General features: G+C 44.2%; 1 protein-coding gene across 2 annotated transcripts; it reads right to left on the bottom strand.

Annotated features, from left to right (window-relative positions):
- Nucleotides 1-1,229: 1,229 nt before the first annotated feature.
- On the bottom strand, nucleotides 1,230-12,563 carry LOC143403700 (intelectin-2-like). 2 transcript variants are annotated; one of them, XM_076861831.1, is made up of 7 exons: nucleotides 12,491-12,563; nucleotides 11,064-11,174; nucleotides 9,181-9,428; nucleotides 8,262-8,420; nucleotides 7,753-7,873; nucleotides 5,094-5,197; nucleotides 1,230-1,382 (listed from the first exon to the last, which is right to left on the bottom strand). In XM_076861831.1, exons 1-7 carry the CDS (start codon nucleotides 12,546-12,548, stop codon nucleotides 1,230-1,232), a joined length of 954 nt encoding a protein of 317 aa, XP_076717946.1. In that variant the 5' UTR covers nucleotides 12,549-12,563. The 2 variants fall into 2 exon arrangements, with proteins under 2 accessions (XP_076717946.1, XP_076717945.1); XM_076861830.1 differs by having other exon boundaries at nucleotides 11,064-11,142; nucleotides 12,474-12,548.
- Nucleotides 12,564-25,080: the final 12,517 nt, after the last annotated feature.

Genomic DNA, 25,080 nt, shown 5'->3' with positions numbered 1-25,080 from the left:
AAGAGTAACTAAACTATTTTCCTGGATTCCATGAGCCACTCTCGCAAATTATTGAACCCAAGAAGGATGTCTCCCAGCCAGAAAGGAATACAATTATTCCACTTAGAGTAGTGGAGATAAGGAAGGGCTGATTATAAACATGGTGGCATTCTAGAGGAAAACACAATAAAATGCCCAACATTTAACCAAGGGCCAAAACTGATGTCATCCCATCCCACCTGTACTGATAACCCATCGGGGATGATTGGGTCACCTGGCCCCTTTTGAACAAGGCCCTGAAGATGGGATCCAGGAGGGTTAGCCACTACCCTAGAAGAGTCATCCTCAGAGGCCTGCCAGCCCATCCTTCCCCAAGGAGAAACCCACCACCAAGGCTGTCTGACACCAGATATGGATATTGGGGGTCTTTGTCACACACCCAATCCCCCACACAAAAAGACTATTTTCTTCCTTAGGAGTTTCAGGTAGAGGATGCAAATTGAGCATCCATATGGGTAAGGTAAGAAGGAGTAGGACAAAAAGCCTCCTCCTGCCCTTTTCTCCTCTGGCTATTTTAAAGGGTTACCTGAAGGGTGTTGGGGGATGTCATATTCCTCTGTCAGGATGCCTAAGCCCTAAATTCCAAAAGTGGTAAAAGTAGAATAGTTCAGAGCAATAGACCGTCTTTTGGAATCTCCCCAGTGCTTTACTCCCTACGTAAAAAGATCCTGTGTTAATTCAGGAATACTCAGAGGTGAAGTAACTGGATTGACTGGGCAGTAACTGTAGGTAGGAGGGGCATGGCTGGAGGAGGTGGGTCACTGAGGGCATGCCCTAGAAGGGTCTTCTTCCCAGAGGCCCCTTCCTACTCTATTCACTCTCACACGTGTGTCTCTCCCCCTTCTTTCTCTCCCCCCCCCCTTCTGCCATAAGTGGAGTAACTTCCCTCCACCACACCTTCCATCATGATGTTCTACCTCACCTTGGGCCCAAAGCAATGGACTTGATCCACCAGGGACTGAATCTGTGAAACCATGATCCAAAATAACCGTTTTCTCCTCTAAGTTGTTCTTGACAGATGTTTTGGTCTCAGGGATGCAAAGTCAAATAACACAAACACCAATCCCTGAATTAGTATGATTTATTCTTCGTTCCTCTACTACTAACATGCTAGTTCCTGGGCAAGTGGTTCTCCATCCTTGGGACCGCATCCCTGGGAGAAGAGCTCTGGGTCCCGTAGCCTGAAGTTCTCAACGATAGAAGAGAAGCACAGCTGCCTCTGTTATCTCCCTGCTGTTGCTGAAATGCACCTGAGTTCCATATCCATCTGCGTCAAAAGCAGAGAAGTCTCCACACTGATTGGGATTACTCTCTGGGAAGTATCCTCCTCCACCAATGCAGTGCTAGGAAACAAGGAGAGGAAGAGGTGGGGATGAGAGGGCTGCGGGGAGTCCAAAGACCTTCTTAGCCAAATCCAGGGGAAAATGCGTCCTCCTCAATTCTCCATGGGCAGTGTTGATCTATTTCTCCCATGAAAACTAATTAATCTTCAGCTTTAGTGACACACCATCTGTTCCTGAATTTCCTTCAACTTTTCTGCACATTCCTCTTGGATCCCCTGGCTGGACTCTTCCTTCATGAAATCCTTAAGTGCTGCTCCCTCACAGGGGGACACATTTCCCGCTCCTTGATAGGATTCTGATCCTCTCTGGCTACAGTTCTAACTGTCTGGAGCTGCCACATAGGAGATGAGCACATACCCTTAGCCTTGAGTGATGGAGGTGTGGAACTGGCTTCTGATGTGTATGAAAGCAGGTGGACCTCACCTCCACTCAGCAGGGCAATGAAGCTCTGGAAATGGGTGTCACCCAGTGAGACTAAGCTATAGCCCCCTGAAACCCAGTCGCTTGCCTCTCTTGCTTTCTTTGTGGGAGCTGGGGCTGAGGAGCCATCACTGAACCCCGAGAAAAGGCTACTTTCTGTGTCTGAGTGATTATGTAATAGCCAGCCCAATTCACCTGGAGTGACCCTGACTGATTTAGTTGCGTGTTGCAATAACTAACAATTCACTGATGGCCCCAAAGCTCTATCTCCAGTCCATTTGTTTCTTGGGCTCAAACTCAATCACTGGGACCTCTCTGAAGGCACTTCAAGCTCCCCCCAACTGAAACACTATTAATTACATCCAGACGTCATTTAACAATGGGGACACTTTCTGAGAAATGCATCTTTGGGCAATTTTGACACTGTGTGGACATGATAGTGTATTTACACAAACTAAGATGACCACGGTGTCACAGGTAATATAATCTCCTGGGACCTCTGTCATATTTGCAGCCTGCCATTGATCAAAGTATTGTTATGCAGCAGCGTATGACTGTGTATCCTTCACTGACCCCAAACCTGTCCATCTTCCAGACACCCTGACTTAATAAATGATATTTTTTACCCAAGTGAAAATGATGAGTTCACTCTAGATGTGTTGTCTTTCCATCATCTGTGTTCAGCTGGACATAAGTTTAAAATCTTTGGATTTCACCAGTACCTCCTGTTCATCCCTGTCGGCACTCCCCTATTTCAGGCCTGAAATATTGCGACCACCTCAATATTGGTCTCCTGGTCCTTAATCTCATCTCACTAGAATCTGTCACCACTTTGCTACCAGCACGATTGTCACAAAAACGATCAAGTTGATCTTCCCTTAGTGCTCTGTTGGCTCTTGTAATGTATAAAGTTCAAAATCATTGGTGTGATGTGAGGTCCCTTCCTAATCCAGTCCTTGTCACTACCCCACATACATCTCATGCACCAAAACTGCAAAACAGCTTGCTGCCCCCTCAATGCCACATGCCCACTGAAACACTGATGATTCTGAACACATTATTCATTCAACATAAATTGCTCTGATACCTCATAAATTTCTATCTATGCCTCTCTCAAGACTCAGCACAGAAGTTACCTTTCCTGCAATCATTTCCCAGACACCCCCATCAGAGTTAGGTGTTCTTGTAGGTCCTCATTATTTGTTGTTGTTGTGGGGTTTTTTTTTTGTCTTATTTTTGGTGCTGAGGGTTGAACCTCAGAAGATGGAAAGATCTCCCATGCTCCTGGATAGGCAGAATTAATATTGTCCAAATGGTCACACTACTAAAAGCATTATAGAGATTTAATGCAATTCCTATTGAAATCCCAATGACATTCTTCATAGAAATAGAAAAAGAAATCATGAAATTTGTTTGGACTACATGAGAAATTATATCCTTTCTATGTATGATATATCAAAGTGCATAAATGCATTCTACTGTCATGTAAAACTAATTAAAAACAAATAATTTTAATCAATAATTATGAAAATTATTGCTAATTTCTATATATCAATTATATTTACTTCCTAAGAATGTGAATCTTTAAAGTGCAAGATTTAAGAGAACATTTATTCAAAACCAGAGTTCTCCAAATTAAAGTTGTATGATAATTCAAAATATAAAAATAACAGATTAAAAATTCATTTATATAGTTCAGGGTTCTCTGACTGGACCTATTACCAGTAACATATATTGTAACACTTGTATGGTACTCTCTACACTGGAAAGTAAACGTGGTTGTATTTTCAAAGGACAATTGAGAGATACTGACTTGTTTAGAGGGTACTATTATAAGATATAAAGATATTTTAAGACCGTCTCTCAAGAAGGGATTGGAAGTTCTCTTAATTTGTCCATTTTGCATACTAGATATAACATTAAAATGGATCAACCAACCTACATACTATAAAATTACAAATGTTCAGGGAAAGTGCTTCATTTTCATTTGTTGTTGGGTCTAATCTCAATTACTCTCATGAAACAAGGCCTTAAGAAATCACCTACTAAGGAAAAGAAATTAAGGAGACCCCCCTCCCCAACTTAATACAGATAAGAAAGAAATCAGGGAGATTTTCGGAAGATCCAAATACATATATTGAAATGTTTTAGAACTTATGCCAGATGTTTGATCTCACCTGGAAAGATATTATGCTATTACTTAACCAAACTCTAGCCTCCACCCTAAAATCAGTTTGGGGGAGACCTACATCTTGCCCATGCCCCAACAGCACAAACTTTCAGCTTGAAAGGCTTTCGTGGGTTGTTCCTGAATATAATCGTTACCGTAACTCCAAGTAACAGAATGTTTTACCCTAAAGGCTGAGCATACAGCAATGGTGCACTTGAAACCTCAACCCTTGTTATTGGTCCTAAACAGCACAGAATGCCTGTGCCTAGTCAGGAGGTCCTAGAGCCCTGGTGCCTGAGACTCAGCAAGGAGGAAGGGAAGTCACAGTCTCATTCATATATATATATATTCTCACATAAAGATGAGTACTCTAGATGTTAATATTAAAATTTTTCCAATATTAATGTTATATTTTCAATAGCCTTAGGACCTCAACACAAGAAAATATTTCTTTAAGAAAGCAGAAGTTGACTGGGCACGGTGGCACATGCATATAATTCTAGTAACTCAGGTGGCTATGACATGAGGATGGTAGGTTCAAGGCCAGCCTCAGCAACTTAGCAAGACCATGTCTCAAAATAAAAAGGGGATGTAGCTCACTGATAGAGCACCCCTGGATACACTCTCCTGTGAAAAATAAAAAGAAAAGGAAAGAAAGAAAAGAAGGAAGGGAGGGAGGGAGGAAGGAAGGAAGGAAGGAAGGAAGGAAAGAAGGAAGGAAGGAGAAAGCAAGCCAAAGCATACTAACTATAAACTAAAAATATTGATAAAATGGGCCCCATTCAAATTCTGTTCATATGGCCCCATTAAAAGAGTAACCAATATGTGGAAACTAAAGAGAAAAAGGGGAAAGTGGGGCATCTCATGAAAATAGAAGAGAGACCAGTAGAAAAGAGGAAGAACCAGGCAAAGAGGAGGAGAGGAAAAAGACAAAATGAAAACTGGTCAAATTATGTCTTGTGCGTGTAGGAATATGTAGCACCAAGGCCAACTGGTAGGTATAAATACACCAAGAAAAATGGAAAAAGAGAGTAAAGAGACCAAATGCAGAAGAGAGCAATTTAGATACACAATGGCACATCCCACCCATGCGTGCAGGCTGCTGTCTCCCAGAAACTCACGTGCTCCGTGTTGCAGCCAGTAACTCTCATCCCAGCACACAGAGCGTTGGCTGCTTTTTCATTATTAAAAACCCTGAACTGGACAAACCCTGCAACAAATTCTCCTGAAAAATAAGATGCAAACAAGAGCCAAGTATTAAAAAGAGTGACTAGAGCAGGACACAGCAGCGCACATCTGCAATCCCAGCAGCTCAGGAAGTTGAGGCACGAGGATCCCAAGTTCAACACCAGCACACCAATGTTGTGAGACCATCAGTAATTTAGTGAGATCTTATCTCAAAATTAAAAATTAAAAAAGACTGGACCTGTAGTCCAGTGATAAAGTGCTCCTGGGATCGATTTCCAGTATCATTTAATAATAATAATAATAATAACAACAACTAGAAGCATTTTCTTTTTTAACCAGATGAAGATGCCCTAAGCCAAAAGTTTAGGCTACATCCAAACATCAAAGCCCCACACCCTTTTGGCCAGTGGTTGTTGCATCCCAGCCCTGACCTCGACCTGAGGGAACCTCTGTCATCTGGAGTAAGAGGCTGGAACTCACAGAAGACTTGTTTTCCTAAAGATTGTGGGAGAAATTAGACTGTTCAGAAAGCTCACTAGGCCCACCAGGGTGGTGCAGCCTGTAATGTCAATGACTCAGGAGGATCGTCAATTCTAAGCCAGCCTCAGAAACTTAGTAAGACACTGACCCAAAATTAAAAAAATAAAAAGAGCTGGGGAAGTAGCTCAGTGGTAGAATACCCTTGGGCTCAATCCCCAATACCACTAAATAAAGAGAAAATAGAAAGAAAGATCGCTATGTAAAATTGAGCAGGTTAAGCAATTGTCAGATGCAGCCACCTGTTGCTGTTGACACCCATCTCAGCCAGTGACCATGGGCTTGTCTTCCCAGCATCACCTGCCTTCTCACTGTCATTAAAGTCAAAAGCAAAACAGTAGGGTGCAGCAACCAGTGTGGCCAAACTAGAAGGTTCCAGCAAGGGGTGAAGGGAGATAAGAAAAATAAAGACTCCCACACACACATGATTTTGAAGATAAAGCTGGGGTCGGGTGGAGCGCTGCTCTCTGATGGAGAAGCAGGTCTGAAGCATTACTCCAGCAATCTCCATTTATATATGTCTCATTATCACGTTAAAGACTCTGCACGAATTATTCTTTGTATTCAGGAAAGTTACAGGACTAGAAACACTTATGCAGCTTTTCCACAGCTGCAATGTGCAATGTTAGGAGCTTTGTGGAGTGCTTGAGAAAGTCTATTTATAAAAGTACTATTAAGAGGACAGGCTCAGGAGTCACAGAGCTGGTGAAAACACTGTGGTTGTCAGCAAGAGAGTTCCTCTATTCCCGGGAGCTGTGTGCCTGAGATCTCGGTGGAAGCTGATAAGACTCTTACACAGAGCCTCCTCATGCAGGGCACTCCCACAGCAGCTAAGCATCCTGTGCCCTGGCGCAGAAACATTCCAAGGCACCAGGCAGGCCACAGTCAGGAAGTCATCAGAGACGCCCAGTCTCAGCCAGTGCTCTCCCATACTCTGTCACTGCTCTCCACAGTAGGAGAGTGGTGGCTCAGTGGTAGGGCTCTTGCCTAGCACGTGTGAAGCACTGGGCTCAAATCTCAGCACCACATATATAAATAAATAACATGAAGGCCCATTAACAAACATATAAAAAATGTTAAGAAGGCAATAACTTTTGATTTTCTGATCCGAGACTTAATTTCTGTGGTTTTATGATACTGAAAAAATGTCTTTTTTTTTTTTTTTTTTTTTTTTGGGGAGTAGGGGGTATCAGGGATTGAACTCAGGAGCACTTATTATGTATTTTATTTAGGGACAGGGTCTCGGTGAGTTGCTTAGTGCCTCACTTTTAAGAAAATTAATATCTGTCCTTCAAAATAAAAATAAATCTTCACTGGATTCAGTGTTGCACATCTGTAATCCCAGTGGTTCTAAAGGCTGAGGAAGGAGGATCATGAGTTCAAAGTCAGCCTCAGAAAGTTGGCAAGGCCTCACTCAGTGAGACCCTGTCTCTAAATAAAATATTTAAAGGGGCTGGGGGTGTGGCTCAGTGGTTAAGTGCTCCTGTGTTCAATCCCCAGGGCCAAAATAATAAATACATAAATAAAAATAAATCTTCCTCACCACTTTGCTAGTTCTTTCCTGTAAACATTAGCTTTTGCCTTTTCTTAACTATTAAAGAGGCTGCACAGGGAGGTGGTTGGGAAGGCTGGGTTTATGCCCTGTGAAATGGCAAAAATTGTAATCCTAACTGCATAATTTTCTTATGATGTAATGACAAAATCATGTTAAATTCCAGAAAATTAGTCTGACATATTTTAACAGCTCAATCAGTCTATACTAGCTCTTGCTTTTTTTGATGGTGGTACTGGGGATTGAATGCAGGAGTGCTCTGGCACTGAGCCACATCCCCAACCCATTTTATTATTTATGTAGAGACAGGGTCTCATTAGGTTATTGAGGCTGGCCTCAAACTTGCAATCCTCCTGCCTCAAGCCTCCAGAGTAGCTGGGATGACAAGAATGCACCTCTGACCCTGTCTAGAAGTTCTTTATTATTGTTATTTACCCTCTTTCCCTCTTTTACCAGGAGTTCAAGAAAGGACTTCTGATTGGACTTTGGGAGCAAACACTCACTTTGACCATTAGGTGAGTAGTAAGATGCGGTTTTCTGAGCATCACCAAAGTCGTAGACCACAGGTATTGCTGGGCCATTGTCATTCCAACACTTCCCTAATCCATACTTCACTGGGTATTTCTGCAGGAACCAAAAAGAAAAGTTTTGTAAGGACAGTAGATATGCCGCCATTTTGGACAGGAAAGGGATCCCCTCCCATCAACTGTCATTATTCAAAAACCAGTCTTAATAATAACGACTCCTTCTCCCCATAGCAGGATCTCCCCAAGAGTCTCAAGTCCTGTGTCTCTTCCTCTCTCTTCCCACTTTGCTCTCCCTTAGGCCTCTTCCCTTGCCTGGCTCAGAGTTTCTGGGATATGCATGACATTGCACTGAACTCTTTAAAATATCACTCAAATAGAAGTGGCTTTGATTTTCCCAGCCACTCACTCAGGACATGGTTCCAGAGAGCTGATTTGTCCCCCAACCCCAAACACTTAAGTGATCACCAGCCAGCAGCCCTGTGTACCTGGTAGAGGCCAAACAGATTGTGTCCCAAATGCTTGAAGAAGCCAGTCGTGGTGCGGTACCTCAGCAGAGAGCTGTTCCGCCAGTTCTTCATGGGGCTCTTGTTGGGCACATGCCAGATGCCCAGGTCCGCAGCCTGGATATCATAGTAGCCAGGGTTCTGGAAAGCAACCAACACTGAGACTGACCAGCCCAGAATGTCCCCCAGGAGCAAAAGACACACAGGGGCTTTGTCAGCTGAGCTGACAGCTCTGGGCTCCAGGTGGACAGATGGCCAGCTGTGCTCACACACACCCACTTCTAGCAGATCATGCCCCCACCACCACCCCACTGCCTAATGTCCTTGTGGGAGGAACCTGGGATATAGCTATCTATCCAAGCTGGTGACCCATGCTGGATTCACAGATCTGACTATTCCAATAACTTAAGAAAATGACAAAGAAAGCATGCAAACACACAGATGTACCTTTTCAAAATCAGAGGGTGGCTCTGTGACCTTAGGGGTCCGTGGAAAGAGAGAGAGCCACTGGAATTCTTTATTCTTATACCGGGGAAACACAAGGGGAGATTCCATGGAACATTCTATCCCCAAAAGGGCAAAGGGGTAGGATTAGAAAGGAAGAGGAGAGTGTAACTGGACCTCATGGGATGACACCAACTCCTGGAGCCACACCTTCCCTATCCCAATGGAGGTAAAGCCCAATGTATTGCGGGGTGCAATAACTGTTCAGTACCCCTTTACTCAGGACTTAAGGGTGTGCACACAGCTTCTGTTCAGAGAGGCTCCCGACACTGGGATGCAAGACATTAATTATTTCTCTTCTGCTCCAGCCCCATGTCCGCAGCCCACTTCCCAACCTCCCTCCTGCATGCTGTGGCCCAGCCACACTCAGGTCCTCCCCTTGCCCAGTGGCACCCACCTTGTAGTCGTCACTGGTGGCCGCCTCTGCAGACCCGAAGGTGTTGTAATTGGCCCAGTTGCCATCACCCTCTGGGTAGTCTGCTCTGTTGCCCTGCTGGCTGGACCACCGATCGCCCACCGAGCACTTCCCAGCCATGTTGTTCTCGTGCACACTGGCCACCAGGGTCCAGCCACCACCCGCAGAGGTCATGTCACAGAAGGTCTGGTAGACGGCACCGTTCTTGGCCCGGAGGAGATACAGGCCATCTGTGGAGAGAACCAGCCCAGAGCCTCCCTGTCTGCGAGCTCCCGGTCCATCTCAGCCCTGAGACCAGAGTGCCCTGGGAAGCTAAAAGTGTGTTCTGAAGGTTCTCACACTGTTCACTTATCTCCATGGGGAGAATAAGAATCCTCCATGGGTATCTCGTGTTTCTTCCCTTCTAAAGCAGAGGTGTTGACCACCACTGTTCTGTATTATCTTCTCAAAGAATTTATAAATCACATAGAGAAAGATGGTTCCTTCGTTTAGAGACAGCCTCCCTCTGGACAGGAGAGGCCAGAAATCCTCATGAAGCCTCATCTCCGCAGAGATCAGAATGAAGCCCCTGGACTTCTCAGAGCACATTCCTCCTGCGCTTTAATGTGGGACTCAGATTCCCCAAGTTCAGAGTGGGCCTCTTCTCCACAACCTGCAGGGGGCTGGTCCCTGTGAGCACCTGGCACATTTCTCCCTTGGCCCCACAGGCAGCTCACCTAGATCTTACTAGAAAGCCCGTGATTCCCCAGAAACCATGGCAACTTGGGAAATGAGGGGGCTCCTACGTGGTCATTCCTCCCCACCCCTGACTTCCATGGAAGCTGTCGCTGCTCAGCTGTCAGGACAGTTCTCATTGCTTCCCATATTCTGAGGAGGTCTGAGGCTTTCTGTTTCATCTTACTGTACCCCTTAGGGTTCCGTCACAGCCTATGAGATTGCTTAGCTGCAACACAGATTGGCTCCTCAGCAACAGAGCACCCTGCGACCCACGTCACATCGTCAACCGGCCCTTTCTCCTCGGCCCACAGGACAAGGAATCAGAAAAGCTGACACCTTTGCTAATCTTGATCTTGCTGTTTCTGTAAGAAACTACCTGACTCTACAAAGAGCTCATTCGTTTGTTTTTTCTTTCTTTTTTTGGCCTTAAACTTGTGATTCTCCCACCTCAGCCTACCATGTCACTGGGGTTATAGGCATGTGCCACGCAACCAGCTTGTTTCTTTACTGGCCACATTTGTCAGCCTGCTTGACAAACTAACTACACGTAGAGATGTCACCTGGCCAGGCACAAGAAGATGTTGATACTCTGGCTTCTGCTTTGATGGACTAAGGAAGTTCTATGTCTCAGCCTCTGGAATCTCACGCTTTGTGCCATCATCCCTGAACCTGCAGCAGACTAACTCGATGGTTCACAAGTAGAGGAGGATCTTAGGTCTCACAGTTCTTGCCACCACCCTAAGATCACTGGCAAACTGCATGTTCCCTATGTTCAGAAGATCATGTGCTGCATGGAACACAAACACCTCAAATTCCCACCAGAGTCTGGTCACAGTGGTGCACACCTATAATCTCAGGTATTCCAGAGACTGAGGCAGGAGGATCACAAGTTCAAGGCTAGCTTGGGCAACTTAGTGAGACCCTGTCTCAAAATAGAAGAAACTAAAAAAGCTGGATTTTTAGCTCAGTAGCAAGAGTGCCTCTGGGCTCAATCCCCAGTGCAGAAAGGAAGAAAGACCTACTGGAAACCTCTTTGGGGTGAAAATTGGAGCCAGAACAGATTCTGTTCCTCTTGATTTCCATGACTAGGTGTGTTGCACTAAAAAAGGTTCTTCAAAGAGAGAATGCTGGGTTGGTTCACTACTTACCTCTTGCTTTCTGGCAAGTTTCTTTGATTTCCTTGCAGCTTCTAGGCAGGGAAGAAAAGGAAGAGGCACATTCTTCGTCCTCCCAGAACATCTCCGGAGAATGGGTCACTGCTAGAGAACATGAGAACAGTTCTCATTAACAGGTCTGGTACCACTGAGACCGTCCTTACCGGACATTAGTTTCCACCCCAGCCCACTGCATCAGCTCGTCACTGTTCTGAAATTCCAGGAAGTCAGGGACCCCCTCTGCTAAGACCGTCTGATCCAGAAGCCAGCAGAGGCCGAAGAGTCTGAGGCCTCTACTCCACCAACTTTACTTAATCCCTACTGTGTGCACCCCCCAGACACTGGGCACTCAAAGACAATCTGGCACACTTCTTCAAGAGATTGCATCCTAGAGGGAGGAAGGACCCCGAGAGGGACCCAACTGAAACTGGGTAAGGAGAGGCCCACCTGTGGGGACGGGAAAAGACAACTTGCTGAGAAGGGACCAGAAGTCACTCAGAGCAGGTTGATTCTTATAGAATGAATAGGAACTGGCTATGAGACAGGAGGGAAAGGGGAGAGAACACTCCAGAAGGCATGCAAAATAGCATGAGGGGATGACCAAGCAGAGACCCATCTGCTGAAACCACAGGTCAGTGGCCTCCTTGGCTGGACCATGGAATGTGATGGGGTTGAAAACCAAAGCTGAGGAATTAGCAGAGACCAGTGGGGAAAGGGCCTTGTTTATTGCTCTAAACGCACAGAAATGAAGTCAAGCATGGTGGCTCCCACCCGTAATCCCAGCCTCTCAGGAGGCTGAGGCAGGAAAATCATAAGTTTGAGGCCAGCCTCGGACACTTAATGAGACCCTGACTCAAGATGAAAAATTACAAAAATGGCTTGAGATGTGCTCAGTGGTAAAGCATCCCTGGTTCAATGCCCAGTTCCACAAAAGAAAAAAAAAAATGCCATCAATAAACTCTTCTTACTCGTGGACGGCAAATGAAATAGTGTATGAAAATGTGCCTTTTCACTTGACGATGGAATGAACTGAAATAAACAATAGACCAAATAACACTGGAACACATCACCATCATGTCTGTCATGAGCAATGGGACGGTCAGGATGGAAGTTAGAGGAAGATTCCTGACACCTCGGGCTACCAGCTTCCTCTACAGATCCAAGGCCAAGGCCACAGGAGCCAGAGCAGCTGGGAGAGGACAGTCTCTGTCTCTGCCCTGAGCTCCTTGCAGCCAGACCAGGAGAAGCCAGAAACCTGCCCCAAGTCCACATCTCAAGCTGGCAGCCACGGGTGTGTTCCCTACAACTCCTCGACTCCTCTTCTGGCCCAGGACTTTAAAACCCGGCCCAGCTCTACTCCCTGTGCTGCGAGGCACCCCAGAGGGGAGCAGAGGGAACTGATGCTCCTTGGAGTGATTTACCTGCGCTGCACCATTGGGTGGCCACAGAGAGAAACAAAAGGAAGCAGAGTCTGGTCATTGTCCTGTAACGAGAAACAAGATGCCAGGATCGCTGACTGGGCCACCTTTGTCTTCCTCCCATTCTTCCTCCCTGACTTTGCTAAGTCAGGAAATCTCCAGAGGAAAGTGATCAACCATCTGGAACTCCTGAAATAGCCTCCATCCCTGTTGACCCCTATAAACACCCAAGGGGCCATGGGCTCCTCCCTCCCTGAGACTGACACCAGACCTGAGCTGGTGTCCTCCCCCTCCCCCACCACCATCCATGGGTCTGTCTCACACTCAGAAACATCTTCCTAGCCAGGCACGGCAGCGTGCATCTATAATGCCAGTGACCTTGGAGGCTGAGGCAGGAGGATCCCAAGTTTGAGGTCAGCCACAGCAACTTACCAAGAGCTTGTCTCAAAATCAAAAATAAAACGGACTGCAGATATTCTCTGTGGTAAAGCACCCCTGAATTCAACACCCAGAACCCAAGAAAGAAAAGGACCTTTCCCATCCACCCAAGTAGCTCCCACCTTCCTGCCTCACAGACCACAGAAGCTGAAAGTCCTGCCAGGTGGAGACTCGCAGCTCCCTCTGCAGAGGGTCCTGATGTGGGTGAGGTGCTGAGCCCTTTATGGGAAGAACCAAACCACACAAGCCCCGCCCAGCCCCAGCTGCTTGCCCCTCCCCCTGACACTCTTCCCTTTGAAGGTACCAAAGCTTTATTCCCTGGAAATGAGATGGGATGGGTGACGGCTGCAGGAGCAGGGTGCTGAGCTCTTAGTCACCCAGGTGACACTTACCATCTGGCAGGGGAGTCCTGCTTTGTCAGGCACACCAGAGGGTGTGTCACTAGACTCTTGGGGTACATCAGACCTCACAGTCTTTCCCTGCCTCACGCCCTCCCACCTCAATCTGATGCCCAGCATCCCACACTCATATCATCCTTCAAGGCTCTCCTTGAACTTCTCTGAGACCTCTCCCCGGAGCTCCAGACACAGCTGATGGCTTCGTCCTTGTCCTCCCACTCTGCATTGTCCAAACACTGATTTATCACACAGATCTCACAACAATTCCGTTGTTCAGAAATTATTTAAAATTTTAAAATGTTGCGAAAATTAAAATAATACAAAACACATATATATCCTTTACCTACATTCACCTATTCTGTATATTCTACACATTTGCTTATCATTTATTTATTCTCTCTTTCCATACACATACACATGCATGCGCACACACTCACTTTTTTTGTCTGAACCATCTCACAGTAAATTACGTACAACATGGACCTATAGCTCTAAATAAATGTCTTTTAATCTGAGCATTTAGCCCTAAATAATTGTCTTCTAACAATACAATTATTCTCACATACAACCACAACACAACTAACACTTTTATAGCATTGGTTTTTTGTTGTTGTTGTTGTTGTTTGTTTGTTTGTTTGTTTGTTTGTTTTTGTTTTGTTTTGCTTTGTACCAAGGATTGATCCCAGGGGTGCTTAACCACTGAGCCACATCCCCAGTCCCCTTTCATTTTTTATTTTGACACAGGGTCTTGGTAAGTTGCTGATGCTGGCCTTGAACTTGCAATCCTCCCGAGTTTCTGGGATGACAGATGTGCACCACCACACCCCGTGTGTCATTAATTCTTCAGCATAACTGATATTTCTCTGGGGTACAACAGCCCAGAGGCTATGCGGGCTTTGTAATGGCACTGAAAGTTCTCCGGCTTTCATCCCCTCCCATTCTAAGGAGACTCCTGGTCCTCTTTGAAACCCATAATTCCCAGGGGATGTGGGCTAACAAACAAGAAATCTCCCTTCTACACAAACCCCAGCCCCCCTGAGTCCTCTCAGCGCTGCTCACTCTGGGGCCCAGCTGACCACTGACGGTGTGACATGCTGTCCTGCTGCCTCTGAAGCTGAGCCTGGAGTGGGGGAAATGGCTGCTCTTCAGACTCTGCTTCCTCTTCAGCACCAGCACGTCTCATTGTCATCCCAGGCACAGGAGCCACCCACCTTGGTCAGTGCTGGGGGAGCAAACCGGCCGCTCTGTCCATGGCACCAAAGCAGGACTTGGCTGTGCATCTGGGTGACCTCAGGGAAACTGTGTTTTTCAGTGTTTCTTGCATATTGCTCTCTCTTGGACCCAGATAGGAGTCAAAGGAGGTGAGGATATGTGGGGACAAGTGCAGGGAGTACTGCATATGTAGCACATGTTAGGGGCACCTGAGTGGCAGGCCACTCCCCTTGTGCTAGGCACGTGAGCAGCAGGCCGCTTGCCCCGTAGGCACAGGCCCCATGTTGCGGTCCCTGGCTTACTCCATGGCCGGCTCCTCCATTGCTTGCCCCAAGGACAGTTGGCCAGAAATTCTATTGGTGGCTGCCTGTAACCTGCTTAGCTACTGCCCCAGGGTATACACATGGTAACTGCAAAATAAATCAGACCTGCTTCCTGTTTGGTCTCTGGAGGTCTTGATTCATGACTCCGCAGCTGCACTCTGCACTACCCTGTTCCGTGGACCTCCTCGCTGGATGAAAAAGAGCCCACGCAAGGATAGAGGACATGGCTCTGGTTTGATCCCCAGCATTGAAAAAAAAAATCATTAGTTTAATGAAAGAAACTGACTATGACTGGTACTAAAACATACACAAATGTTACGTATGGTTCATCCAAAAAACTTTCTTTTCTGGTTTTTGGTTTGTTTGTGTGTGTGTGTGTGTGTGTGTTTTCAGTATTGAACCCAGGAGTGCTCTATCTCTGAACTACATCCCCAACCTTTATTTATTTATTTATTTTGAGGCAGGATCTACTAAGTGGTCCAGACTGGCCTCAAACTTGCAATCTTCCTGCCTCAGCCTCTCAAGTCACTGGGATTACAAGTATGCATCACCACACTAGCTCAATAAATTTCTAAAAAGAAATGGAAAATGTAAAACTCCTGGTAGGGGTGTGACTCGGAGGCAGAGTATGTGATTAGCACATGTGAGGCTGTGGGTTTAATCTCCAGTAACAAAAAAATTAAAACAAAAATTTAAGCCAGGAGTAATGGCGTCCTGCTTGTAATCCCAGTGATTTAGGAGGCTGAGAAGAAGAAATTAAATTTTTCTCCGCTTTGCTCCATTACCCCATGCCTTTCTTCCACCATCAGATACTCAGGTAACGTTCTAATATGCACAACCACCAGGTGTTTCCCACTGCTTTCAGGAGACAACGGAAGGGGCAAAACAATCCAGAGAAAAACTCCAGGAGCCACAGTCAGATGGTAAGGAGCAGAGGAGGCCAGGACGGTGGCACACACTGTGATCCCATCACCTGGGAACTGAGGAAGGAGAATGGCACGTTCATGGCCAGTCCTGGCAACTCAGCAAGATGCCACCCTCAAGACAAAAAATAGAAGGGGCCTGGAATGTGCTCTTGGTGGAACACCCTGGGTTCCATCCCCAGGACCCCACCCCCAAAATGAAGTAGGTGAGAACCAAGGTCCTGACTGAAATGCAGATTCCCAGGAGAGACCCAGGCCTCCTGGGGACTCCTCGGTCACCCTGGGGACGGTGCTGGTGGATTTCCAGCACCAGAACCAGCCAGGCCCAGGAGATGTGAGTCCAGGAGCCTGGGAGAGAGAAGAGCTCACACCTAGACATGGGCTTACAGATGTTCCTTATCCACTTAGTACATTTCTTTGTAAAACCTGGAACTTTTCAATTTCGTTTTTAAATTCTCTGCAGTTGATGTTCTTGTATGATGTGAGGTGAAGATCTAAACTGATGTTTTTCTACTTTCAAATTCCTTTTCCCAGTGTTATTTATGGATTTCTTTTCTATCATAGTTAATGCTTTCATAGGCATTAAATACAGTCCTAGGGTCATTTTAATTGTTTTTACACTGGTTCTATGCTGTTTAAATTATTACACCTTAATAATATATTTTGATACTAAGAAAGGCTAATATCCACATTCACATGTACGTAGAATTTATGATGTAAAATCTTATTAAATGTTTACTTGCTATTCTTCTCTGTATATTTATTTCCAAATAACTTTAGAAATCAACCAAAAATTCCTCTTTACCCCACTATTCAAAGACAACTCCCATTAACTTCTAATCACATATGTATAAAGAGGGCTCTGGGTATAGCTCAGGGGTAGAAAACTTGCCTAACTTGCACAAGGTCCTAGGTTCAATTCCCAGCTCCACAAATAAATGAACAAACAGAAAGAAGAGTACCTATTTCCTAAGTTGGCTATTTATTTACTTTCACAAAACTGCCAAGCATTTAATATTTATCAAATATTCTTTGAAAACAAGATTTTTAATCACCAAATATTCAGTTGCATTAACTTTTTTAGTAACTTACTTGTCTCATTGTTGAACTGTTAAGCTATTTCCAAGTTTTCACTATAATAAACAACAAACATTGCACTAAACATTCTTATACGTATATCTTTATTTACACATACAATTATTTCCCAGACATAAATTTCTAGAAGTGAATTTTCTGGAAAAAAATAGTATGAACACTTTTTGAAGTCATCTTTATTTTTCTGATAACTTGTGCCAATTTTTCTTCCACTAGAAATGAACAAAGGCCAGTGTTAGTGTATCAAGGATATATTTTGATGAAAAGACTAGAAAACCTTTTCATAGTAGATTAACTAGGTAAGGGGATTATTTGTCACAAAACAAAAATTCCAAGTGTAGTTCAGGCAGGACTGGTGTGGAAATTAACAATGTTAAGAAGATATTTGTCTACTTTGATCTTACTCCTTCGCCATCCTTTGTACATGATTTTTCGCTTCCAGATCACAGGATAACTATGGTCTCTCCAGGCATTATATTTGTATTCCAGGAAGACTAGGAATATGAATATTCTGCTACCAACATTAGAAGAAAGGAAGGGAAAATGGAGGTTTGAATGATGAGCTGAGTTTATAGCCAGAAATTATAATTTACTGATTTTTGTTCACTTTCAATTTTTTTAAAAGCAAACTTATAATTTGCACTTCTTTATTTATTAATAAAGTTGAATATTGGTAACAATTTTTGGCCAGAGGAGGGTAATGAGGATTGAACCCAATGGTGCTTTACCACTGAGCTACATCCCCAGCCCTTTTTATTTTTTACTTTAAGACAGGGTCTCACCAAGTGACTTTGGCCTCACTACAGTGTTGAGATTGGCCTTGAACTCACCATCCTCTTGCCCCAGCCTCCCAAGCTGCTGGGATTACAGGCACATGCCACTGTACCCAGCTTCAAATGTTGATCTATTTATAGATCTTTTTCTTTATATGGTTTAGACCTATTATTTGTGTGTGTGTGTGTGTGTGTGTGTGTGTTTCTAATTTCCTCATTGGAGAGATCATCTTGAGCAGATATCACAATTTTTCTTTGCAAAGAATCAGACAACAAATACTGCAGATTTTTTGACCGCATAAATCTTTCTTGCATACTCTTTACTTTTTTGATTTGTCTATTTGCTCTCTTGCTTGCTTATTTTAACAACCTCTGAACATGTAAAGACCATTCTTAGCTCGCTGACCATACAAAACCAGGCTGTGAGCCACATTTGCCAAACCCTGATCTTGAACAGATTATGACCTTCATGTTATTCCCCTCTGTTTTCCCACCCTCCTGCTTCCTCCTGAAATTTAGCATATGACCTGGTCTGCAGTGGATTCTCAGTATAATTTTTTTAAAAGAATGAATCTGATCTCTGCTTGCTAAATTAGTATTCTCCCTACTGAGGCTTAAATACTGTGTAAAAAAAATAATCCTCCATTGATAGCATTCCAATTGTCTGGTGTAAGTAATGCAAAATTCTTGGGAGACACCCACACCTTCTCAGTGGCCATTCCTACTGAGAGATAGATAGCAGGGGACACTGGAGGTCAAGTAGACGCTGGGTGCTTAAAATATACCCACCTTGTCTCCAGAGGAAACAGAGATAAGTAAGGAGAACAAAAGTTCCCCTCACAGGGCTGGGGATGTAACTAGGTGGGAGAGCCCTTTCTGAGAATACACAAGGCCCTGGTTCAATCTCTAACACCAAAGGAAGAAAAAAGAATTCCCCTCACCTAGAATCTTTCTACCATCCTCTTATAGTAATCGCCCTCCATCTGCCCAAGAACCCTTAAGGGAAGAGCCTGTCCCTTTGAATTACCTTGGTTTTCTCACAGGTAAGTTAGAAATAAGAATTCAGGTTCACAATTCTTTATCCAAAACTCAGCATCAACTGAATATTAGAAAATTTGAGGATTTTCAGAAGAGTTAGGTTGAGACAAGCATGGTGGTACACACCTGTAATCTCAGTGACTCTAGAGGCTGAGGCAGGAGGATCACAAATTGGAGGCTGTCCTAGGCAACTTAGTGAGACCCTGTTCCAAAATAAAAAGGGATAGGGGTGTAGCTCAATGGTAAAGTGCCCCTAAGATCAATCCTTAAAACAAAAGAAAAAGGAAAAAATGAAAGAAATCGGTCAAACATACCATATATAGCCCAACATCTCTAACAGAATCTCTAGTAGCCCTCATAATTGAATATGGTACTCATTTTTTAGAATTATGGATTAGGAATTATAGATTTGTACTGACCTGATAAGACTGATAAAGGACTCAAAATGAGATAAGAAATGGTCATGCCCTTTGCACAGAACAAAACACAGAGAAAACATTAGATCATATCAAATTCTTTGTAAGTGTTGGACTGAGTCACCATCTGCTGCCTAATACCTGCTCCCCAGATAGTGTGGCATCAAAGGAAAGTCAAAGCAAGCCCTCCTGAATATGCCTTTTGTGTCAAGTGGCTGGTGGAGTTGAGAGGATGAGGGGCTGGGTGACAGTAAGGTCAGGGGCAAATACCCTGTCCCCAAGGTCTATTCTTCATGTCACACACACACACACACACACACACACACACAAAACAACACTGTTTCTGGCAGTCACCAGTTAGTTAGTCCTTTAAATTTGTAAGATCGATGCCGTCCCATGACTATAAATTATCAGGATGATGCCAGTCCAAATGTCTAGATATTTCTCTAGCAATAAAACACAATTTTTAACAGGACTCAAAGTTCCTTAGTTATTCTGCAATATAAAGTCTTCAGCCAGGCACAGCTGTGAATGCCTGTAATCCCAGCAACTCCAGAGGCTGAGGTTGGAAGATCACAAAAATTACAAGTTCCAGGCCAGCCTCAGTGACTTAGCAAGACCTTGCCTTAAAACAAAAAAATGAAATGTACTGGGGATGAAGCTCAGTGGTAGAGCACCCCTCGTTCAATCTCTTATACCACAAACATTTTTTTAAATTAAATTAAAAGAGAAAATAACATCTTCAAAAACTAAAGTGATAACAACTGCATGAAAAATAAGTAAAAAAAATTATTAAAGCATGTAAAAAAGTTCCAAGTGTGCATACTTATTATCAAATGTTTCAATACGACTCAGTATTACTGATTGATTTATCTGAGACAAAAACTGGAAACTCATAATGCTTGTAGAAATTATAAAGTGTGCCCTGAAAATTCAAGAAATAGAACCCATTCCATGCTCGTAGAACAAGACTAACCATGAAAATCATTCCTTCTCTGATTTTTGTGCATTTCTTTCCATCGGTTGGGCTGGAAAGAGGAGCATTGGGGGAAATACACATACCTCTCCCTAACTGATGAACCCAGACCTGTCACTTGACTTCTGAAGGTGTCACTATTCTCATCTGGGAAGTAGAAAGAAGGGGTTTGAGGTTTGATGAGAACCAAAGAGAGAGGAGGAAAATGCAAGAGTGACCTTCAAGGACACACTAGGGAGCCCCGGGGCTGGGCAGCCTGTGGCCTCACTGTTAGCCCAGGAATGCTGGTTACTCTTACCCAACAAACAGCATTGTGTATCTGGGAGACACAACCTTCAATTTTTTTTCCATACTAGGAAATGAACCCAGGGGTGCTCTACCACCAAGACACACCCCAGCCTTTTGTATTTTTTACTTTGAACCAGGGTCTCACTGAGTTGCCAAGACTGGCCCTGACCTTGTGGTCCTCCTGACTCAGCTAAAGAGCAGTTGGAATCGCAGGCTTGCACCACGACTCCTAGCTACATCTCCTGTTCTTTTATTTATTTATTGCACCAGAGATCGTACCCAGGGGCACTTAACCACTAGAGCCACATCCCTATTCCTTTTGACTTCTTTATTCTGAGACAGGCTCTAGCTATGTTGCTTAGGCCTTCGATAGGTTGCCAGGGCTGGCGTTGAACTCCCCTTTCTCCTGCTTCAGCCTCCCGAGTTGCTTGATCACAGGTGTGCACCCTCATGCCCGGCCACGTTTTCAATTTTTACTCCAAGTTGGAGGAGACTTCTCTCAGCCAAAGATTCTATCCACAGAGAACAGCAGAGCCCACGCCGCCTGGCCCAGAGGCTTGCTGCAGCATCAGGGGTGGAACACAGAGCAGAAGCACCCATTCCTGGGCAGAAAGCAAAGGAAGACCAGATCCAAGGGGTTCCCCTGAGCACGCGCACGTGCAAGGATAAAGCAAGACAGCACCCCGCATGGCAAGGAAAGCAGACCCTGACCATCCCCTTGGGAGGGCGCTGTGTCCTTGGTTGTAAAGTGAGGACACTAACACCTCTCACAGGGCTATCATGAGGATCAAATGGGGGGTTTATCTAGAACACTTTGGGAACCATAAAACACTGTACAAACACCAGACAACATCTTTGACATTGTCTAGAACACACCATCTCTTCCCTAGAGCCTGCTCCCTAGACGATGTGTCATCAAAGGGGATCTTGGGTCAACCCACATTTGACATGAATGAGCCTTGTGTCCAGTGGTCCCCAGGGTTGGGCAGGAGGAAGCAGTGGGACTGAGAGGGCATCCTCTAGAAGCTGGGCCTGGGGAGGTTCCCCCAGAGGCCTAGGACATCCACTGAAGTTTAAAACAGTCCCTATTTCTAGGAATCGCTTATTGATCCTTGTGGCTACTAGTTAATGCTAGATCTTTACCAAGATTGGGATTGGATGTTGGGCACAGTGGTGCACTCCTGTAACCCCAGCAAGTCAAGAGGCTGTGGCAGGAGGATCACAAACTTGAGGCCAGCTTGGGCAATTTAGTGAGGCCCTGTCTCAATATTTAAAAACTTAAAAGGGCTGGAGATGTAGCTCAGGGGTAAAGTACCCTTGATTTTTAACCCCGGTACGCAAAATTGAATGAAGAAATAAATAAGATTGGGATTGGAGTAAAATATTGCAGTGTCTTCCTGGTAATGACAATTTAAAATTGGACTTCAAAAATCATTTGCAAAAGTTCTTTCAATTTAAATTTTTTCTCAAAATTGAAATGCTTTTAAACTGTAAACAAACAAACAAAAAAAAAACGTCAATTGAGCAGCTGAGCACAGTGGTGCATGCTGTAATCCCAGCAGCTCTGGAGGCTGAGGCAGGAGGATCACAAGTTCAAAGCCAGCCTCATCAAACTTGGTGAGGCCTTAAGCAACTCAGCAAGACCCTGTCTCTAAATAAAATATATTTTTAAAAACGGATGGCAATGTGGCTCTATGATAAAGCACCCCTGGGTTCAATCCCTGATGCCAAAAATTATTATTGTGTTAGTAGGAGCAAATGTGACTCCATTTTGTTTTATGACTTCATCCTGTAAAACAACCATGCCAAGTAGAAGGGTCATGACTGGAGCAAGATGTTCTTTTCCTTTTGCTATAGAAACCTTTAAGAACACAGAACTACCTAATGGGGTATTGTTTCTGTAACTAGGGTAACGGGGCTCTGTTTCTGTAACTGGGGTGACTGGGCTAACTGTGATTGGTTAGGCTTCCCTCCGCTTGACTGCACTCTCCCGCTTCTGTAACCTGGATTGCTTGCATTGGCTAGACCCCCGAACATCCCTTTTGTGGTTTTCAGGCATATAAGGAGCGCCCTTGCAATTGTTCAGGGCTGACCAGGGGAACGGCTTTATGTTCTGGTCAGCTGCCATCGGTGTGCTTCAATAAAGGCTTGATTCAATTATGCATGAGTGATCTGGAAGTCAGTTTATGAAAAAAACCCTGGGACGAAGCTTAACTATAACATTATAATAATAAATTTTAAAGACTTCAATTGAAGCATGAATTTAACTCTTTTATTAAGTTGGCTGTGACATGTGACTGACACTCCCGCCCCTTTTTTTTTTTTTTTGGTTGTAGATGGACATAATACCTTTACTTATGTTTATGTGGTGCTGAGGTTTGAATCTATGCCTCACACATGCTAGGCAAGTGCTTTATGACTGAGACACAGCCCCAGACCATGAATTTAACTTTGAGAAACTTATATTTATGATTCAAGAACAACAACAACAACAAAACTCAATTGGCGATCCTCCTGCCTCAGTTCAAGTTGAATTCAATTAACAAATGGGCAGAGGCCAGGGGGGAGCTCAGTGGTAAGGGCTTCCTAGCATTGTCAAGTAAGTGTTGGGTGGAGTGTCTGAAAGCAGAGTGCTTATACTGAACTTCAAAGGATAAGTCCTATGAATGGTTGTACATGCTCAAAAAGCATGCAGGGCACATTTCAGTCTGAGACTTGCTTTCATTGGAATATAGATGACCGGCTATTGGTTCTGCTTCTGCAGATTCAACCAACCTTAGATCCAAAATATTCCCCCAAAAATTGCATTGGTACTGACTACTACCAATGTTTTTTTTTTTCACTATTCCTTAAATAATACAGTGTAACAGGGCTGGGGACATAGCTCAGTGGTAGAGCATGTCTAGTGTGTGTGAGGCATTTGGGTTCTATCTCCTGCTCCTGCCAAAAGAACACAGTGTAACAACTATTTACCTAGTGTTTACACTGCATCAGGGCCTGTAAGCCAGTACATTTAAAATATATCAGGGGGCTGAGAGGTCAAAGTCCAAAGCCAGCTTGAGCAACTTCATGAGCTACTCAACAATTTAGTGAGAACCTCTCTCAAAATAAAATTTTTTAAAAGAAAAAGGACTGAGATGTATGTAGTTTAGTGGTAAAGCACCCCTGTGTTCAATCTCCAGTACCAAAAAACCAGTACGCAGGAGGATGTGCACAGGTTATATGCGTGTACTACTCCATTTTATATAAGGCACTTGAGCATCCTCAGATTTGGTCTGGGAGCCAGGGAAGAGGGGCATTCTTCAAACCAAGCCCTGGAGGGTACAAGGGATGACTATATCATTCAGTGGGGAGGTGCTGGAAAAGAAGACTCATAGCCCTTACCTGCCTCAAGTCATTGGAGACCACTTACATTTACCAAAAGAACCTGGCCATTGTGAATAGCCTGTCTGAATTAGGTCAATTTGTTAAGTTCCTTATGTACCTTTAGTAGCTCATTATCTAGGAGTCTGAATCACAAACCAAGGTTCTCCCTCAAATGTCATTTCAGTGGGTCTCATGGTAAAGGTCACTATTAGGAAGCTGAGACAATGTTTTCACTCACTAGTCTGTCCTCAGTACTTAACAGTTTCTGCCATATAGTAGGTGTTCAATAAAATTTGTTAAAGTAATGCTTTAATACGTAAATGTGGGGCTGAGGATGTGGTTTATTAGTAAAGTGGTTGAGGAGCATGCACAAAGCCATGGGTTCCAATCCTACCATAAGAAAGAAAAGAAGGAAGGAAAGAAGGAAAGGAAGGGAGGAAGGATGAAAGGAAGAAGAAAGTTCAAGAACAGCCTCCACACTTCAGGGAGACCCTGTCTCAAATTTTAATAAATAAAAAGTTTGGGGATGTAACGTAGTAGTAGAGTGCCCCTGGGTTCCATCCACAGTACCAAAAAGATAGGGAGGGAGAGAGTATGGTTAACAGAGCCCCATTCCTCTAGAATGAGTTAGGTGCATCCTAAATACACCTCTGTCACCAGGTTTAACGAGCTCCATTTAAATAATGGTTCTGTGGGGGTTTTGCTGGCTAGACTTAATTCTGTTGAGTAGGGTCTCCTTCATCTTTGTATTTCCAGCTCACAGCACAGTGTCTAGCCCAGAGCTTCTGTAATCGTGCACCATAGCACCCTGGTCTGGCATAAAGAGTCCACAGGTATCCCAGGAGATGCGGATGGTCATAAATTTTTCATAGAGATACATAACCCAAAACTGTTTCACAACCATTTTAAATTTTTACTTCAGTTAAAATTATTTTGGAGTGACTGATGATGTAGTTCAGTGGTAGAGTGCCTGCCTTAGCATAAGTAAGGCCATGGGTTCAGTCCCCAGCACTTAGGAGATTTATATATTTGAATGTTATTTGTATGGCACCCTGTGTGTAGTTTCTAAATTCAGTACTTATTATCGTGACAGAAGATAATAGGCATAACACACAACACCAGAGAACATGTTTTTATCGGCTACCCCACGGAGCACCTCTCCAGGCAAAAATTATCCTTTTTTTGATTCATGATTCAAAGGTCTGCAAGCACTAGTCCAGCAGGATTCAGAAAAAAAAGTGTGAGTTATGAATCAAATCATATAAGATTGCATGAACTGATGAATGAAATCAATCATCAACCTCCCTCAGACTGGATTTTCAAGCTGCAAATTGAACATTGATTATC

The sequence above is a fragment of the Callospermophilus lateralis genome, chromosome 7, assembly GCF_048772815.1.
Source record: "Callospermophilus lateralis isolate mCalLat2 chromosome 7, mCalLat2.hap1, whole genome shotgun sequence".
NCBI classification, from domain to species: Eukaryota; Metazoa; Chordata; class Mammalia; order Rodentia; family Sciuridae; genus Callospermophilus; species Callospermophilus lateralis.
This window is presented reverse-complemented; position numbering and strand designations above follow the sequence as displayed.

What these genes read in the sequence shown, in the direction of transcription:
- LOC143403700 (XM_076861831.1), bottom strand. Translation starts at nt 12,548, where the DNA reads ATGACCAGACTCTGCTTCCTTTTGTTTCTCTCTGTGGCCACCCAATGG. An exon ending in CACCCAATGGTGCAGCGCAG is followed by an intron (nt 11,175 to 12,490) that starts GTAAATCACTCC and finishes CATGTTCTCTAG; the next exon opens with CAGTGACCCATTCTCCGGAG. An exon ending in CCACCAGTGACGACTACAAG is followed by an intron (nt 8,421 to 9,180) that starts GTGGGTGCCACT and finishes GTTGCTTTCCAG; the next exon opens with AACCCTGGCTACTATGATAT.